Source organism: Myotis daubentonii, chromosome 1 (assembly GCF_963259705.1).
Source record: "Myotis daubentonii chromosome 1, mMyoDau2.1, whole genome shotgun sequence".
In the NCBI taxonomy this organism is placed as follows: Eukaryota; Metazoa; Chordata; class Mammalia; order Chiroptera; family Vespertilionidae; genus Myotis; species Myotis daubentonii.
In genome coordinates, this window is record NC_081840.1 from 39,671,375 (window position 1) to 39,690,759 (window position 19,385).

A 19,385-nucleotide genomic window follows, 5' to 3' on the forward strand; every position below is an offset into this window, starting at 1 on the left:
GTACAGATCAAGCCAGCAACTGACAGAACAGCATTCAGTACTGACAAGACTGGTCTAGAATTATTTATTGATGTTTGGTCTGGCCCAGCAGCTTAAGGTGGGCACTTACAGCTTGGATAGGATCTGAAGGAAGGGACCCAAGTGGTGAGGTATCATGTAAGGGACAGTTGAGGAAATGAGGAATGTTTTGCCTGGAGAAGGGAAGGAAGTCTCGGATGTTGGTTTCAGGAACATGAAAGGTCACCTGTGGCACATGGCTTGGACTTACTCTGGGGATCTTAGAAGATTTTTAGCTTTGTGATAGAGTTGTGTTTCCTGACACAGACATATCCTGTCTGAAACACATTCTGTTCTCTTCCATACCTCCCTTGAGGGGACACGAACCACGTTCTGTGTCCTGTTGTCCTTCTGTCTCTCCTGGTCTCCTCTAATGCTTACACATTCCTCTACATTGTCCCATGTGTACCAGTCTCCACTACGTTTTCAGAAACACAAACTTGTCCTGTGTGCTTATTATCATGACCATTCTTGACAGTTACCCAGAATTAACAAATAGATCCCCTGACCCCTAGCACCTCAACCCCCACCAACAGGGAGCAATTTGAGTCAGATGTGTGTGAGGAAATCAGAGGGGCCACTGAACTGGGCATCTAAGATAATAGTAATTCCTAATTTCATTACCACATCCAGGCACTATGCTGAATGTCCTACATGCAGTTACTTGTTTAATCTTCAAAATAATTGAGGAGATAGATAATTTCATTATTATTATTTTATAGAGTGAGAGAGGTTAAATAACTTGTCTGAGAAACACCCAGCAGTCTGACAAATCTTTAATATCTCCTGGTAAATCTAGAATTTGCCAAAAGGGGAAAGGTTGAGTGTGTGCATGCAGGAGGACAGGATCTAATGATGGAGGGGACCGGAAACAGTGTGTGCTAGGAAAAGTACTCTCTAGGAGCTGAGGGAGAGAGTAAAGACAGATTCTGTGGTACAGAAAAGACAACATGAACAGATGGCCTAAGGCATCATACTTTGTCCAATCTCTTTCCAGTTAGTTAAAATTTGCTTTTTCATGATATTTTTATCAGCATTTTAAACTATGCAGAATTGTTGAGTTGTTACACATACTTTTTCTTGATAACAGCTGTATAGACCTATCCCAGCTTATGTTAAACTTGGGGATATGGCATGCCCTCAGCATCATAGTGAGCCTTTTCTCGATTTTTCTCACTCCAGTGGTACATTTCCAGATGAGTGTACATGGCTGTCTCCCTTTGTTCTCCTTAGAAATAGCTATAAACTATAGGGCTGTGGGCAGGGTAAACTGAAAGATGCTTTGGTCTGGTCCCCTTTCTCTGCCCTGATCATATTAACTGCCTCCAGAGTAGGAGAGATATACATGCTCAGCCTCAGAGAGCACCTAGCCAATGACCAATATTGTGGTAAAGAAACCTACAGTATTTTACTCCTTCCCATGCAGATGGGGCTGATTCCTATTCCCCAGGCGTGGGTATCTATTTGGAGTAAACGTCAGGAAGAGAGGCTGCCCATGTTGTGGTTTCACTTTTTGTGTTGGTATAACTAAAAAAACCCAAAACAACAAAAAAACAAAACAAAACAAACCATGAATTTTTAACCTACTTATGCTGGATATTCTCCATTTGTCCCTCTAAGTCTACTCTCCACCATACTCCAGGCTTCATCACCCAGGTTCTTTGTACTGTCTGGATTAAGGTTGGGTTTGGCCAATGGGAGGAACAAGCAGACTAACAGAGAGTAGGAGGAGAGATCCTCCAGGAAGGTAGTCCCTTCATTTCCGCCCTGTGGTGGCAGCAACTGTGCTTCCCAGCTGAAGGCCATAGCTCCTGCTGGGTGGAACCTCCTACAGCTCTCACTGGTTTCCAGAAACTGCTCCTCCCTTGTGCCTCTGGCTTATGAGTGATAACAGCTGCAAGGTTTCCTTCCCTTTCCTTCTCTGTAAATATTCCTTTCATCCAACAGTCCTGAGTCACCCTTTTGAGTGTGTCATCTCCGTCTGTTGGAATCCTCACTGCTGTACTTGACTCTTGGCAGATTTTCACAAATGAAACACGAATATCACAGAATTAAACCACTCAAACGGACCTTTAATAGTACAGACATTGTACAGTGAATAAAAAAATATAATTCAAGGAAATTTACTTACAATAAAAAAATTACACAATCTACCAGAACAAAAACGAGTAACTTTCTGAAATAAACAATTAATGCCCAATGCATGGCCTTGGCCCCCTGTATAAGTTAGACTATAGCTTTGGGGAATTGCTAAAACAACATTTACTTCCATAGTGTATTTCACTCAGGCAATCAAATACTTTGTAAATTTAAAAGCAATCAATTATAATGCTGTTAGTGATTGGAGGTATGTTATAAATGTGCCTTGGAGAGGAAATCCAATGGAGTTAAGTGTTTGATGAAGACAGAAAATAGACATCAAATATTCAAGTTGCAACACCACCTGTATAAGAGGGCTTTGTAAGTCCATATATAGAAATCACTCATTTGCAGACAAGACTGCTTCTCTCTCTGTGAACGGCTCAAGTAGGGATTCTTCTCAGATTCAGAAAACCATTTGATTGGCTTAAACCACTACATTTGGAGAAGTGAAATAAATAAACCTCTGCTCAAGTGCTAGCGAATTGTCTTAGCCTGACTTTCTAAGTCATCAAATTCTAAACTTGACTACAGTGTGTTTTTTTTCTTGGTTCAAATCAGAAATGACATTACATTAACATGAGGACAATCTTTCTTTCTTTCTTTTTTAATTTTTTTTAAAATATACTTTATTGATTTTACAGAGAGGAAGGGAGAGGGACAGAGAGTTAGAAACATTGATGGGAGAGAAACATCGATCAGCTGCTTCCTGCACACCTCCTACTGGGGATGCGGCCGCAACCAAGGTACATGCCCTTGACTGGAATCGAACCCGGGACCCTTCAGTCCGCAGGCCGACGCTCTATCCACTGAGCCAAACCGGTCAGAGCAATCTTTCTTTCAATATGCATTGACAGGAGCAGGCAGGGGCGCTAACAGTTTAACTGAATTACACTGAGAATGTAATGATGTGGCTAGGCTTTGCCCTCCCTGCTGCTCAGGGCTTGCAGCCTCGGCCAGCATGGCGATTTGGGGTGGGTGCTGTTTCTAGAGCTTTGGTCTGGTTCTAGGTCTGATTCTGGATTCAAACTCTCTGAGGTTCAGGTCTTCTGGAGAGGCTTTCTATAGCTTCTAAGCAAACTCGAGTCCCTACAGTATCTTTGGAGATTCGAGGCCACAATTTAGGACGAGAATTTCCCAATTCTTTCCTGGGAAAGATGACCTGGGGGCACAGTGAACTGTCCAGCAATAAATCAGCTCAGAACAGACTGCTTTGGCCCGCTCTGGACACCTAAAGTTGGAGCTAGCATTTTGAGGTGAATATCCACTATACTTTCTTTCTCCCTTTTCATTCCACTGCCTGTCGAGGGCAAAGACTAAAATCTAGGTCTTCTTTCATCACAATTTGGTTCTTTAATATACCAGGCTAAGTTCAGTGTTTTTCATTTAACTTGAAAATGACTCAGTAAACCTAAACAAGTATGTCTGATGCGGTGGGATTTTAAAAAAAGAAATATCCACATATATCTAATCCTAGTAAATTTTTCTGTTGCCTTTAAATTACCATTCATAGTAGGTGAATGACTATTACATAGGATTTTTATTTTCAATTCCTTCTATGTATATATCAGTGCAAATGAAATAGTCATTTAACAGTGCAAGAAACAGGAGTAAACTAGGAAATAAAGCTCTAGAGATCTACCAGTTCTTAAATAAATGGCTTAAACTGTTACATTTTGGGCCGCCAGAGTGAATTATTTTATTAATTATTAACATCATCACTAGTGATATTATGTCCAAGTTTGCTTTTTTAAAAAAGTTATCAGGCATTATTCCAGATTTTTTTGGGGGGGGGGCATTGAGGTGGGGTGAAGGAATGTAGTTAACATTTTCATTTGGAGGGGGAAAAGCCCATCTAATGAAAGAATTCAATCTTCCGGATTCAAAGTAACCTCAGAATTTTATGTTTAGGAATTACCCAGGAGCTTAATTAGTTCTACTTGGTAGACAGGGAAGATTTATTTACATGTGCAGATTTTAGTTAAGTTAAATTTTGCCTGGTTTGTTTAAATTAATAGAAAAGCAAATCATTTATTTATTCTTTTTAAAATAAGAGCTGATTTGACATAGATTGTGTCAAATACACTGATGCCTTGAATGGTTTGAAAAAAACTCCAAGTGATCATCTAGTTTGATAACTACTTATAGGAAATGTTTTTACGTAAGCAACTCAATGAGATTTTGGAAAAAACTAACATTCCTTTTTGTATTTTTTTATAACAGCTATCTTGTAATAACACTCACTAGAAAAAAAAAAAGATGGTTCTAGTACTTGGAAGATCATGGTGGAAGGAAAAAAAAAAAAAGTCCTCTAGTACCAAGTACTATATTGAATATTTTAAACTCTAATTTACAATGCAACCATACTTTAAAAACCTGCCAAGTTAAATTTTTTTCTATTTTCATCTCATTGAAAAAATATTCTAGCTATTAAATGTTATTTGGGAGGATTTAGCAAATACTATTTCATTTTTAAATTTTTGTTTTATCGTTTATTTTTGTAACATTTCAGATGAGTTTACACAGTAACTAAGATATGATTAAACAGTGCAAATTCACTGAAATAGTTTGATGCTGAGTTTACACCAGGCCAAACATTTAGATGTAGAAATATATAAAGATATGACTCACTGACACAGGATTTCCTATGTAGTATTAGTTAACCATGTTTCCTGGATAAAAATATGGGCAGATGAATTTTGCTACAACACAATCATAAAGTAGATGTTAGTCATGGCCTTAACACCAGCATTAAAAGGGTTCCAGTGTATCTGAAGAATTGACTAGATTTTTCAGTTTTTAACCCTAAATATGTGGCTTTAGACATAGCAACATATACTCTCCCCTGGAAATAGAATGAAGAGTATTAATCAGAATCAATTCTCTTACTAGTCTATTATTTCTTGGAAAATTCCTAACGTTTCCTTAATTACTATTGGACATTATAAAATAAATAATCTGATATTTTTGACACACAGCTTCCGGAGGACCAGTGAAAAAACTGACATTAACCAACTGAGTCTACTCTTCTACTAGTAACACCGCAGTGAGGAGAGAGCGCTCCCCCCGCACCCCCCGCAACACACACACACATTATACTACAAAGTGCCTATGATTCGCAAACACATTGTCCAAAGAAAGGGTTTGTTAAGCAATCACAGAACATGAGGCTTGGGTGCTCCCACATATCCACTTCCTAGAAAACACATATGAAGTTTTACCTGGTCTGACTGTGCACTGTATGTTTATAACAGTAGTAACACAGAAGAGTAAAATGGAAAACACACAGTAACTCAGGTTTTAAACAGATTACAAACCACATGCTTTCTCATTCAACAGGAAATCTTAAATCAAAAGGCAACCTATCTTTAATGCAGTTGGTTGTTCCTCTAAAGGCCATTGTAACTAACATGCTCACGGAGGGTGGATTTCCATAGCTCTTCCTGACACCTTCCAGGAAGTGCTTGTCAGCTCCTCTGCAGCCTAAACCACTGCTGAATGTTGATTTCCTCTGTCTTATTAGGGTAGCTTCATTTTGTTTACAAACTACTTTTCTCATTTCTCCAAGGAACCATTTCAGAATGATCTTCCAGATGCTGGCTAACTAAGCACTTCTTAGCTATTGTCCACAAAGGTCAGTGTGTTTACTGGCATTTGACCGTGTAGAACAGGAAGTTTCTGTTGCATCTTGTGTTCTTAATGAAACCCGACAACAGAGGACCGAACGCATTAGTCTCAGAACAGGGGGCCTCAGGATGGCAAAGACCCAAGGGTTGATGATCGGATTGGCTGATAAAAATCTAAGTGCTTGGAGGTCCCACTTTTCTTTTCGGGAAGAGATTTCATTCATATATGCAAAAATCTGTAAGAAGCAAAAGGGGAAAATGATGTTAGTTTTACATGATCGCATTAGACAGGTTTAGACCATATGCAATTTCTTCAGACTTAAAACAAAACCTGTTGTGTGTGTGTGGTGGTGGTGAAAGGTGGATAGCAAATTCTCACTCTTCTTCCGTAGGTTTATGCCTTTCAAAAACCCTGAAACAGAAGTATTGTCTCCTTTTGGCGGATGAGGAAGTGAACTTCAGGAAAGTTAATATCAACATGTTACATTCACTTCCAGATAATCTGATTTGATGATCACAATTCAGCGCGAGAGGAAACACAACAGAGCATGGATTCTGGCCTCTGGGCTGCCTGGTTTGAACCCGGGTTCCATATATAGCTTTGGGACCAGAAGTAAAATTCTAACCTCTTTGTGCCTCAGTGACATCTGTATAGAATAGGTGGTAATAGCAACAATACCCACTGCTTAGCTGGGAAGAGGATAGGAAGTAATATGTATAAGCTGTGTAAAACAGTGCTCACTTACTAAGGGCCCCACAATGTTAGTTATTCTCTCCATTTCACCAACGAGGGCCCCGAGGTGCAGAGAAGTTCGGCGACTCGCCCAAGTACCCAGGGCTGTTTGGTGGTGGAGTCAAGACACAAGCGCCAGCTCCCTTGGCACCGGTGCTTTGCTCACCATGTGCTCCATCCAGGTCGCCAATGTTACAGCAAAGGTCTTCAGAGCAACGTCTTAAACACTGAGAGGCTGACCCATCTTTACATGTGGGCCAATGTTTTCATGCTGGGACACAGCTCTCGTTGGATGTCTTAGATGTTTAGGGAGCAACACAACTTTTTGGTCAGATTAAAAGGAACGGAACTGTACGTGCACGATAAAGATCAAACACTCCCACACAGCGTACAGAAAAGAGGAAAACAGATGTAAATCACACCCAGTCATTTAAAACCACTTTATAATGTTCCAGTGACTTTCTTGCTAACGGGAGCCCACGAGTTAGAAAGCTATTCCTTCTTTCTTCCACTCTCCTTCACCAGAGGAAGGAATGTTTTATTTCCTTCTCTCCTGCTTACGCTGTAGGCATCTGACGAATGGATATACAAAGCAGATTGCAGGGAGGGGGAAGAGTGGTCCTGTTCGAGTTGCTTATGTTAGGACAATAGCAGGAAGGTTTGGCAGCCACAGGTGTTTATGCCAGAGAATCTTGGCATAGGGAATGGAGAAAAGGCTTGGCAGATGAGTAGGGAAAAGAAGACTGATGGTGGATTCCCTGATTATAGAGAGAAGAGAAAGTTAGGTGGGGATAGGCAATGAGGCAATAATTTTCTTGGCAGCTGAATTATTTTAGATGAGAAATATACATGACTTATATGGTGTCTTTAAGGAGTGATTTTGGAGTCTAGAAATTCAGGATAACAGTGTATGTAAATCTGGTAGATTAAGATATATTAGTCACCATACCCACACACACGAGCACTCAGTAGCAGAAAAGTCTGAGTTTATGAGCTAGTGTGGCCAAAGACTTTGGCAACACTGCACTGGCTAGCAGATGGGCAGTGTGAGGAGGGCCTGGCATTCTAGTGTCACGGCTTCATGCGTGAAGATGAGTCAGGTTTTCAGTTCCTGGTCTCCTTGGAGTATGACAGAGCAATGAGAAGTGAGAAATGGTTTTACACTATGAAGCAATTCTGTACTATTTGTTTAGATTTCATCCACTATGCTAATTGTTAAAAATGCTTAAAATTCGCTTTTCAGGAGCTGGCCAATATTTTGCAGAAGACAATTTCTTGTTTTACTCTTGGAAAAGAGATATACTAGTACTTTAGCAGCCCTTAAAGTTCTTGATGTAAGATGTCTTCTCCGACCTCTACATTTTTAAAAAATTTGGTTCTTGTCTTTTGTCTAGAGTTCACCATTTTTGATCTTTTGGATCCCGGTTTATTATTATTATCATTATAAAATGTATGTAACGAAATTTACCATTTTCACCATTTTCGAGTGTACAATTCAGTGTCATTAAGTGCATTCACATTGTTGTGCAACTGTATTATATTTTTCATTTTCTGTACATTATGATGTTTTGACATCCTACAAAGCTTTCTGGCTGGGGAGAGACTGCCCCTTCAGGGATGGTCCCAATTCTTAGAGATAGCCAAGGACTCGCCTGGGAGCAATCCTTCGATAGGCAACTAACCAATCCAGAGCCCCTCTGTCTGGCCTTGTATCTCAAGAGGCAATATTTCTCTGCCTGAATCTTGCCAGGGCCCAGTACCAGGCAACTAGGGGCCAGTCCTTCAGCCTAGAGCCTGCTGAAATGATTCCAATAGCCAGTCCTACACTGGCCACCCCGCCCTGCCTCGCCTTTCCCTCGGGAACTCCAATGAAGGCCGCGCCCAGGCTCCCCCAGCTCCTGCTCCTGCCTCCTGACTTGCACTAATACTTTCCCATGTGATCCTTGGTGTTGTTCAGTCCTTCCTGTTCCTAGGACCTGTGAGGACAATCAACTTTGTTCTCTTGTCTTCTCTTGTGGCCACACTTGACTGTCAATCCCATAAAAGAACAGAACAGCAACCATCACCACCATCCATTTCTACAACTCTTTTCATCTTCCCAAACTGAAACTACCCATTCAACAATAATTCCCCATTCCCCTTCCCCTCCAGCCAATCCTACGTTTTAATTAAAGGCTGACACATTGCATAGAAGTCAATTAATTATCACCTTTCAGTGCTATTTTGCTTCAGAGGCTGGTAGAATTTATACATATTTTTGCACATACTACTAATAAATTTGCTAAAAGAAAAATACCAAGTGCTAATGTAAATGAGCCAAGAGAATTTTAATTCCTTAGGATAGGTCTCTCTACTAGGCTTAAGACTATGATGCCTACAAAGCTACACAGAGAAAATAAGTGGGTTTTGTTTGTTTGTTTGTTTCATCTTTTCTAGTATCCTTGCATCCTCCCGTGGAAAACTTCATCTTGGCACTGACTGGATACTGTTGTTTGAGCTACTCTCCTACCATCAATACAACCACAGAGTGGGTTCAGAATTTTAGAGCAAATGAGAACTTTATCTGGCTGAAATTACCCAAGGAGTGTTAAAAATATTCTGATGGCTTGCTCCCTCCTTCAGAGACTCTGATCAATTAAATCTGGGCTGTAATGTGAGTATCTATCCTGGGGTTAGTCCCCTCTCCCCCACAGGATTCCAATGTGCAGCCAAGGTTGAGAACCCTGCTTTAGAACCTTACCTAACACCAGAAATAAAAACAGAAGACCCGCTTGGCCTGGCCAGTCAAACAAATGACTTGAAGCTTCCTGAATTCCTGGTCTTCAACATACAATCTAATTTTCCTTTGGAATCCTATGGATATAGCAGTTAATATGTACTGAATACCTACCTGTGCCAGGCATGATGCTAAGTCTTATTCTATTTAGTCCTTACATGGACCTGCAAAACATTATTTTACTCCCTTTTAGTAAGGAGGAAACCAAGGCTTAGAAGATTACTTACTTTGTCCCGAATCACACTCCAGGTAAGTGGGAAAGCCCTGAAGTCATGTTCAAGCAGTGGGCCCCAAATTTTTCTTTTAGCCACTACTCTGTTGCCAGTCTGTGATGTAGGGACTCATATTACATCTGCCAGGGACTGACTGAATTGTGGGTTTGTCGGACACCTCTTTTTGAAAGGTGGTACAGAGGTGTACAGGTGTCACTGTTAAGAACCATGGCTGTATCTAAGTAGCTACATGGCTTTCTTTGGGTGCTTTTCTTTCCCCCATTTTCTACAACTAAATTGCAAGCAGAGATGGTTACATATTTATCTGCCTTGTGAAGACATTAGTGAGTGTCCTGGCTTTAGGCTTTGCATAATTCATTCTTTTAAAAAAAATTCACGGGGAGGTTATTTTTCAGGTATTTGATATTTTAAAGAAACCCCTCCCCCAAATCATAGGTGCTTTGTGGTAGAGGGAACAGGAGCCCATTTCCCTTCAGAAGGAAAGACAGGGGCATGGATGTGGCTCCAGTGTCCCCTGCCTTGTGCTCCAGGTGATCCCAGCGCCAGACACAAAGGCGAGTTAATGCTAAGGTTGGGAGCCCTGGGCCTGTGTGTTCCAGGGTGGTGACTCTAAACCCTGTGAGAATGTTGGACTCTATGAACCATCCACCCAGAACTCAGATAAACATAAGGTTTTGCAAGTGATTTCCAAGTGACCTGTGCCCTGACCATGGAGTGCAGGTGTACAGGAAGTGTCAGCCTTTCCCAAATGCACTTTCCCTCAGCCCGGCCCGGCACACATAGGCAACTGCAGAAGTCTTAAGTCTGGTTTTCTGTTAGAGTGGGTGCAATTTCAGGGAGTGGAACAGTTTGAGAAAAATGAATCCTGGTACACCTTGATGTAATTTGAGACACTTAATAAAAATTTTAGTCAAAATGAGGATGGGGAGTGGTGATCAGAAATTTCAAAACAGAAGCCAGGGAAACTAAGCAGACCAGGTTGCAAGTTAACTGGGCCTTTAGGTGGAAAGAGACTTGTTGATTGCCTTCCTGAAACACTGTGTCTCCATAGATCAATCACGCACCATTTCTACTCTTTCCCCCTCTCCCCTCACTTTAGCTTAATATTGTGATGGGCTCTTGAAATGTCAAAAAAAGAAATATACCATCCCTAAAAGCTGTTTTTCTTTCAGTTGAGATCTTAATAATATGAAACAGTAATGATTAACTCAACCAAGGGTGGAGACATAACACACGACTTCCCTTTTGGAAAAAGGACTATGGTTCTTGCTGTCTACATTTTAAAAACTCAGTGTAATTGTGCTTTTATTCACAACCACCATTTCATAATATCAACGTGCAAAGGAAAAGACACCGAGTGAAAACACTCATATAGGAAAACTTTCTTCTCTCAGAAAGTAATGTGTATTAAAACTATTTCAACAACCCCCAAACACATCATTAATGATGCACAAATATTAAGTTACATGGATATTAACTTAAAATATCACCAAGCAAAATTCATTGGGGTTGCGCAGAGAGATTTCTGGATTGCTCTTTCATTCCTACTAGAATTGTGATACTTTCCATGTATGTAACTGATCAGTTTCATAACCCCCATTCATGTCATAAAGAGTTCCAGGAATGAACAAGAAACTCCAAATGCCAGTATTGTTTACTTGAAATTTGTTCTATATCACAAAGATCAGATTTCCACAAATCAGTATTACCTGGAAATTATAGCCCTAAAGAATTTCTAAAGATGAAGACACTTTTAGAATGAGTTGATGGTTCACTCTTGAAATTTTAGAACTGAATAAAATGCATAAGCACTTTATCCTAATGGCATGTGGAAAAGAGTTTAAAATGACAGAAGCTAAGCCAGGTATTAGTAAAGTAGTGAGAGAGTGGCTTGATGTAGTTGGGAATGAGGACACAAACAGTATGTGAGGCAAGAATGGAGTCTGATATATTTCCTGAATTCTGTTCCATTTCATGAGGAAAGTTTCTATTTGTCTCTGAAATGATGACAACAGCTGATTAACATAAGGAGGAATTTATTAATTTATACAATATCCCTTTAGTACATAAACAGTTTGGTTTTGGAATATGTTGTTGGTCCCATTAAGGATTTCATACTGAACAACCAAAATAATGTCATTTCCTAAACAACACGTGCCTTTTTTTAAAAAATCAGTTAAGAAATGTTTTATGGTGCCAATGGAAGACTTTACGTGAGAGGTAATCTGAATGTTTCCTATTTAGAGCAACATTTACATTATCCAATCTCCTTACACCTCAGTCTCAGCCTTTTAATTCGCAGGTCTGTGGAGAAGAAAAAAGGAACCACACACACCTGGTCCAGCTCACGCCCTGTGATCAGACATGGAGAAAAAGGTCTTTGCCATTTTACTTTTAAAGCTAGTAAGTTGGAATTAAGAGGCAAAGTGGTCTTCATATTTATAACATCTTCACAATTTCTCTTCGAAATTTTGGAATGATTTCCTCATATGGTACCCCTGAAATGAGCAATTTCTCGCCGATAGTATTAATTTTCTCATATGGTACCCCTGAAATGAGCAATTTCTCACTGATAGGATTGTGGTTAAAGCATAAACTCTGTGCTTAAACTGCCTGGCTTTGAATCCTGGCTGCAACACTCCCCAGCTGTGGGTGGGAAATGGGAATAATACTACCTATTTACAGGTTGTTATGAAGATAATGGGTTAGTGTATGTAAAAATCAGTGCTTAAAAATGTTAGCCATTTTGCTGTTGATGATAATAATGATTGTTGAGGTCGAGCTTGACTTCATCACAGGGCTCTGGGCATTTTACATTTTGATAGTTGTACTTCCCAAACTTTGGAAGTCTAGACTGAGAGCCTTGGAGGAAGCAGTAATTCTGACCTGCCCACACCTTGGGACCATGACATCAGTAGTTACAGGTTTCCTAAATCCCCACTCTCCTCCTTCCCCTACTCCTAAAGTGCTCACATAAGCAGGTGTCCCAGTGGGCAGACAGCTGTGAATTCTCCTTCTTGCTGGGGCCACTTATAAGGGACATAGAAAGCTGCTCTGGAAGGAACAGGCAAAGAGAGGGTAAATTGCCAGTATTTTCTGGGATGCAAGGAAGCAAATTAGTGGGAATAGCTCACTAGTAATTATTTTACCTTGATTACATTTTAAATTGATAATACTTGGTATAAAATGAGTTAAAGAAAATATATTGATTAAAATGAATATCTGTTTCTTTTTATTTTTTGTTGAGTGGCTACTAGAAAGTTTTAAATTGTACATGTGGCTCACATTTGTGGCTCATGAGTGCATGTGCTCTGGGAGAGGAACACGAGAATGTCCAGAGGTAACCACAAGCCTTTGCCTTGTCTAACAGTGTCCCCAGGTAGGATGTGTGGAAATAATTCCTGCCCCAGGCGGGAGACTGGTGTAGGTCATTTCTGACCACAGTCTCAGTGTGGGCCAATAAACTAAAAGGATAAGGGGGAAAGTGTCCAGAGGGGCACATGATGAGCATTTTGAAACAACAGAATGTATGCACCAAACTGTAGCCATGAGTTGTGAATTATCAGATAAGCCCCTCCAAGAAATAAATTGGGATAGTGTAACATTTTTATAAGGGATAAAGTTCTGTGTAAATGAAGGAACTAATAAGTACCAAGAATCTACTGACAAAATCATCTTCATCTAGCTCCTCCCAAGCCATAAACAGGCAATCCTAATAAAAATACAGCTGCAAAGCAACTCCTACTCCCCATTCCTTCTAACCAGACTTTTAGCGCCAAGCCCCTTCCACGTAGCAACTCTGGATGAGCCCCTGGCTTAATATTAAATGAAGGGGGGGCATATATATATATATATATATATATATATATATATATATATATATATATATTCATATATATTCAAGTATATAAAATTGCAATATATTTGGAAAGAAACATGTGGTGATGATGGAGTCCTCATGATAAAAGGCAAATTTACTTAAAAACAGGGGAACTATTGAAAATCATTGCCTTTGTTTTGAAAATAGTTTATGCAGTAGGTCAGTCCTGCTCAGAGGGGAGACCCTTTCCTCCTGCTCTCTTCCTCTACCGGGCATAGGAAAGGAAAGAACCATCCTTTCACACATTTCTGATTCCCTCTGAGCCCATTCCCAGGCTACTGAAGTAGCTGAGGGTCAGGAATATTTTTGTATACATACTCATGAATAATAAATAAAATTCCAAGAACAGATACCCTAAGGCCCACCTATCCAAGACAGGCATTCCCCAATTCAGAGCTGACTTATGTCTCCCAGGTTGAATTCTAAGTTGTTTATGGAACTTGAAATGCTTTCTTTCATCGATACTTATTCTGCATCCTATTCCCAACCCTAAAAAGTTGATTTAGTTCCTAACATAATCTATAGGTTTTATCAGTAAAACATAACAAACCCATAGAAGCCATGTTGGTTTCTACATCATCGCATTTCTGTGGCACAGACTTCCCTGCTGTCGGTGGGATGGGAACTGCAGCCACCCACAGTCCTGCTTCATTTGATAACTGGGTACATTTCACATACTCCACCTCATTCCCTTCAAAGTGTACCTTACTGACCAGCTTCTGCCCTGACAAAGGATGGGGTAGCGGTGAGGACCAGGGAGAAGAGAATATAGCTAGGACAGGGAGTTAATTTGGAGCAGGGAAGGGTCATATCCGGGCTTTTAGAACCCTGTGTCCTTTCCCACCCCTGAAGATGAGCGTATGAAGATAATAAAAAACAGTGATGACGGTGGGAAGTAGGATAAAGTTACTTCTTCAGCTTCTACAGTTCAGACCAGCTAATGGCAGGCATGGCCCGTCTCTTTTTTTCCTCCAAGATGGTGGCAGGTGGGAGTCACTGACAACTATGTATTCCCTGCAGGGTCAGTCTTGTTCTTCTGAAGATTAGGAAGTGGAGCTGCCTGAACTTCCAGTTTCCATTCCTGTGTAAGGGGCCAGCCCGCCCTCAGACACATCCCAGGCTGTGTACACCTTGGAGCAGTGGTTCTCAACCTTCCTAATGCCGCGACCCTTTAATATAGTTCCTCATGTTGTGACCCAACCATAACATTATTTTCGTTGCTACTTCATAACTGTAATTTTGCTACTGTTATGAATTGTAATGTAAATGTCTGATATGCAGGATATATTTAGGCGACCCCTGTGAAAGGGTCGTTTGATCCCCAAAGGGGTCGCGACCCACAGGTTGAGAACCGCTGCCTTGGAGGCTCAAACTCACAGCATCAAGGAACGCACTGCTGAGGTTGCCCAGACCAGGACAGCACCCACCCGGTACCTAGGCTCCTTTCTTTCAGCTCTCCAGACAGGCTCTGGCCCGCCGGGTCATGGCAAGTGCTGGACGTGCCTACCTCTCCCATCCCTGAGACGGACCAGCCATTCCTGCTGCGGGGCACGCCCGATGAGCAATTACAACCTGAAGAGCACCTGTGTGTATTTCTGAGCGTGACGTCAAGAAGATGTTTTGTAAGAGTGCAAATGCCCCCTCTGGAGGGATCCCAGCGCTTAGCAAGGGGCTCCTTAGCAACCAGCTTTTCCTCTAACTACCATTTCAGACGTATTGTGAATGTTCATGGCCACGAAGAGTTATGCTACCGATATGTAAATTGGGAAACCTGTCCACTGGGGGTAGGGGTTGGGGAGGGGATGTTGTTGAACTCTTCGAACAAATAATGACTGCTCTGAAGCTCTGCAACAGGGACCCTTCTCACCAGGGACCATTCTCAATGGCGGCTGGAATGCTATGGGTTGGGTACTGTTGCCCTGGGAGAAACAGCAGGCAAAGTATAGAGAACTAGCACCAGTGTGCGGATCGGGGCACGAGGAGGCAAACTGCCGCTCAGGGAGGTCAGATGCAATTGCCAATCATTCAGAGGTGGAAGGGGCCGAGCCAGGCTAGCAGTGCCTGGAGAGGGGCACTATAAGGGGCCTTCGATTCGAGGATGAGGAGTGTGGCGGGCTTAGTGAGTGGGACTGTATTACTGTCTGAGAAACCCTGGCCGAGGGAGGCCCTTGCACCAGGATTAGGGAGGGGTGGAAGTGGGGCAAAGGTGAGAAGCGACAGGGGAAGTTTACAGACCTTTACAAATTAGGGCACATTTTCACAGTGTTACAAAAGTGTGCGTGGCGGTGGAAAAGTGGGAGTGAGAGGGAGAGCATGAGAAGGCTGCGCACAGCTGGGCTGTGGAAACGGAGTGAGTGACTTACCGTGAAAGGCAAGGAGCAGACGGCGAAGGTGATGGTCATAATCGCGAGGAGAATGAGATGGTCCGTCTCCTCCGCCACGGACACCCTTTCCCCTCTCCTGCGGGTGGCAGGGCCCCGGCCGCTGCCCAGGGTGGGTCCGCAGCGGCCTCTCCGGCCCCGGCGGTGCATGCGGATGAGGTTGAGCATGACGCTGAAGTTGCAGGCGAGCACCGCGAGGATGAGGAGCAGCAGCAGCGTGGCGTAGAGCTGCAGGTACACCGTGCGCCCGTGCCGGATGAAGCACCAGGTCCCGGGGCAGTACTGGACGTACTGCCCGTAGTTCAGCAGGGGCAGAGAGCAGAAGAGCAGGGAGACGGCGTAGATGGCGGGCAGCACGGCCACGCCGCGGCGGCGCTTGATGTGGCGCTGGTAGAAGTAGGGGTGCCCGATGGCCAGGTAGCGCTCCAGGGCCATGGCGAAGAGCATGAGCATCGTGGCCAGGCTGAAGAAGGTCATGGAGAAGGCGAAGTAGTTGCACGCGCGGCCCTCGGGCGCCAGGGCGACCAGGGTCTGGTTCCGCGCGTACGAAGCCAGCACCACGGGGCTGATGAGGCAGGTGCCCAGCAGGTCGGTGAGCACCAGCTCGGTCACCAGCACGTGGAACAAGGAGATGAAGTTCCCGCGGCAGGCACTGCGCCCCGCGTCTCCCCGCCAGCGGCGCGCCAGCAGCGCCAGCGCGATGAGGTTCCCCAGCACCCCGGCCGTGAACATCACGGAGCTGATGGCCGGGCTCTCGCCCGAGGGGAGCCACTGTCGAGTCTCGCAGTCCTCGGGCCGGGAGTCGTTGGAGGTATTGCCCATGGCGGGGTGCCGGGAGCAGAGACGTGTCCTCCTCTCCCGGCTGGCACCTGGGACTGGGAGGAGGAGGGTCTGGCCGCTGGAGCGCTCCGGGACCCAGAGGGAAAGAGGGAGGGATCGAAAGCCAGAGCCCCCTTCCGGCGCCCCGCGCGCACCGAGGGCAGGCTCGGCCCGGGCCGCCCGCAGCTGCCGCAGAGGCCCCTCGGCTGCAGCATCCGGGCGGTGCTGGAGGCTCCGCCGACCCGCGCCCACCGCGCCCTCCGCGCGCGGAGGGGGCGCGAAGAGGGCCGCCGCCTTCTCCTCCGCGCCGCCCGGGGGCGTGCTCGGTGCGGTGTTACGCGCGTCCCGGTCCAGGCGCCCGCGAACTGACCAGAGGCACCGCGAGCCCCACAGGGCGCCGGCGGGGAGCGGGTGGGGAGAGGGGTCCGGGCACCGGCCGGGCGCGGCGCTGGGCAGAGGCCGCGGGCTGCGGGCGTCCGGGAGCTGCTTGCGGCCGGCGGGAGCCGTGCTCCCTGGGAGTCTGGTGCTCGACTGACCCCCGCTAGGAAGCTTTCAGCCCCCGCGGAGGGCTGGAAGGCAGCAACGGGAAAGTAAAGCGACTCACCAAACAATGGAGAAGTTAGGAAGACCCAGTCCCATGACGTTAAAAAGAAGGGAACAGCAGACACTTAAGACAGCTTGCAGTAAGACCAATATGTTCTTTTTCCTTTTTTTTTTTTTTAAAAAAAAAACATTCTCAGGAAGATACACTAAGAGGGCGGGACCAGAATTGAGAGGAAGTGAAAAGCAAGTCTGTCCATCCAAGGAACATCCCAGACATGCCACTGAGCTGCCTGTTGCACTGTTGCTTTTATTCGGTTGCCAGCATTTCACCTTTTCCTATGTCAACACCATAACGGATAACCACTTGTTTAAGCAACCATTTTTTTTTTTTTTTACGAAAGGAAAAACACACAGTGTTCCTTATACTTGTGTACAATTGTGTTTGTGAACACAGCTTTAAATTACTGCACATTGTTCTCTACTCAAACTCCACCTTGAAAGAAAAGGTTGTTCAGCCATTAATTTTTTTTGCAGTTACCTTGGCCTAACCGGCAAAACCCAATCCTGGCGAAGTCTATTGGTGAAGTGGTCAGTTTAAAAGTGAAGCTGACTGCCGTGACTAGTTTGGCTCAGTGGATAGAGTGTTGGCCTGCGGACTGAAAGATCCCAGGTTCCATTCCCATCAAGGGCATGTACCTTGGTTGCGGCCACATCCCCAGTGGGAGGTGTGCAGGAGGCAGCTGATTGATGTTTCTAACTCTCTATCCCTCTCCCTTCCACTCTGTAAAAAATCAATAAAATATGTATTTTTTAAAAAAGTCAAGCTGACAAAAATGGTTGCTTACCCTCTATTGCCATAATTGCAGAGTTGTGAAAATTGGCTGATGTTTAAAACAAAAGAAATCCAGTTCGACAGACAACATGGGTAATTATATTCTTTTTTTTTAATCCTCACCATAGGGTATTTTTCCATTGATTTTTAGAGAGTGGAAGAGAAAGGGCAAGACAGAGAGAAATCGATTAGTTACCTCCCTCACAAGCCCTGTCTTTGACCAGAATCAAAGCAGGACCTTTTGGTCCGCAGGCCTACGCTCTATCCACTAAGCCAAACTGGCCAGAGTGGTAATTATCCCATATAATAAAAGCTTAGATTGCAAATTGTCCCCCCCCCCCCACTGGAGTTCTTCTGGGAGTTAGACCAGGGGGCTGGCCAGCCTGGGAAAGGGAGAGAGGCCCCAGCCGCAGCTGGCAGCAGCTAGGAACCCTACCAGTGCACGAATTTTGTGCGCTGGGCCTCTAGTATTCTATAAGGAAGGTCACATTCGTTGGGGGAAGGGAGGAGGACAGAAAGGTGGAATGCTCAGCAAAAGGAAAGATTGCCTGCTGAAGAGCACACCTTACTAGAGCCTACTTGCTCTCCATGAATATTTTAGCTCACCTTGATAATTCTGGCCTGGTGATTGGAATGGGGTGGGATTCCCACCAGGTCAAACGAAGTGGGGTCTATTTTTCTCATATAAGGTGTTCGCCAATGGCAGGTTGGTGGGCCTCCGGAACTCTTCCCTCCAGACCTCTCTGAGATTTGGGGGGTACAGAGCCACATTACCTAGGAACCTCCTGTGTTAACATCTAAAGTCTCTTGTTCACCGTCCTTCCTTCACAGCCTGTGGAAGATGTGGGGGAGGATGTGGTGCAGCTTTGTTCTTCCTTTAGGCCTGGTCTCCTCTAGGCCTAGTCTTTCAAGTCATAAACCAAGAGTTGATGGCTTTCTTCTGTTCCGTTGTCCTTTCTCTGAGACTGTAAGTGTAGAACGCCCCTGCTGCTGCTAAAACCAGGGAAAGGTCTGGAGTATCAGGAAGTACTGGGCAAAAACGTAGGTTAGTATGTCGGATTAGTATCCTGCCCCTTTGCATTCGTATAGGCTTGTGTATGTGGATTCAAGGCTTCGAGGGCTTTATTACAGCCTCACAGGATTATTTGGGAAGCAGCTTGATAAAGCCTTTGCAAAACCCCGAGTCAATAAAATGTGTTTTCCAAGTGGATGTACGAGTACAACAGTTCTCTTGTCTGTAGACAGGAACTACCGGAAAAGGAAAGCCACAACACTGCTTGTTAGCACCAGGAGTTAGATCAAATGGGTCACTCCAATAATGTTAAGAGATCAAATTACCTGTGATTCTAATTTTCTTTTTAAGATT

The 19,385-nt window shown here is 43.9% G+C and overlaps 1 protein-coding gene across 1 annotated transcript; it reads right to left on the reverse strand.

Moving 5' to 3' along the window:
• Positions 1-2,108: 2,108 nt before the first annotated feature.
• On the reverse strand, positions 2,109-18,554 carry PTGER2 (prostaglandin E receptor 2). Its single transcript, XM_059695957.1, has 2 exons — positions 15,808-18,554; positions 2,109-6,058 (listed from the first exon to the last, which is right to left on the reverse strand). The coding sequence occupies exons 1-2, from the start codon at positions 16,645-16,647 to the stop codon at positions 5,816-5,818; spliced, it is 1,083 nt and encodes a 360-aa protein (XP_059551940.1). The 5' UTR covers positions 16,648-18,554; the 3' UTR covers positions 2,109-5,815.
• Between the last annotated feature and the right edge of the window lie 831 nt (positions 18,555-19,385).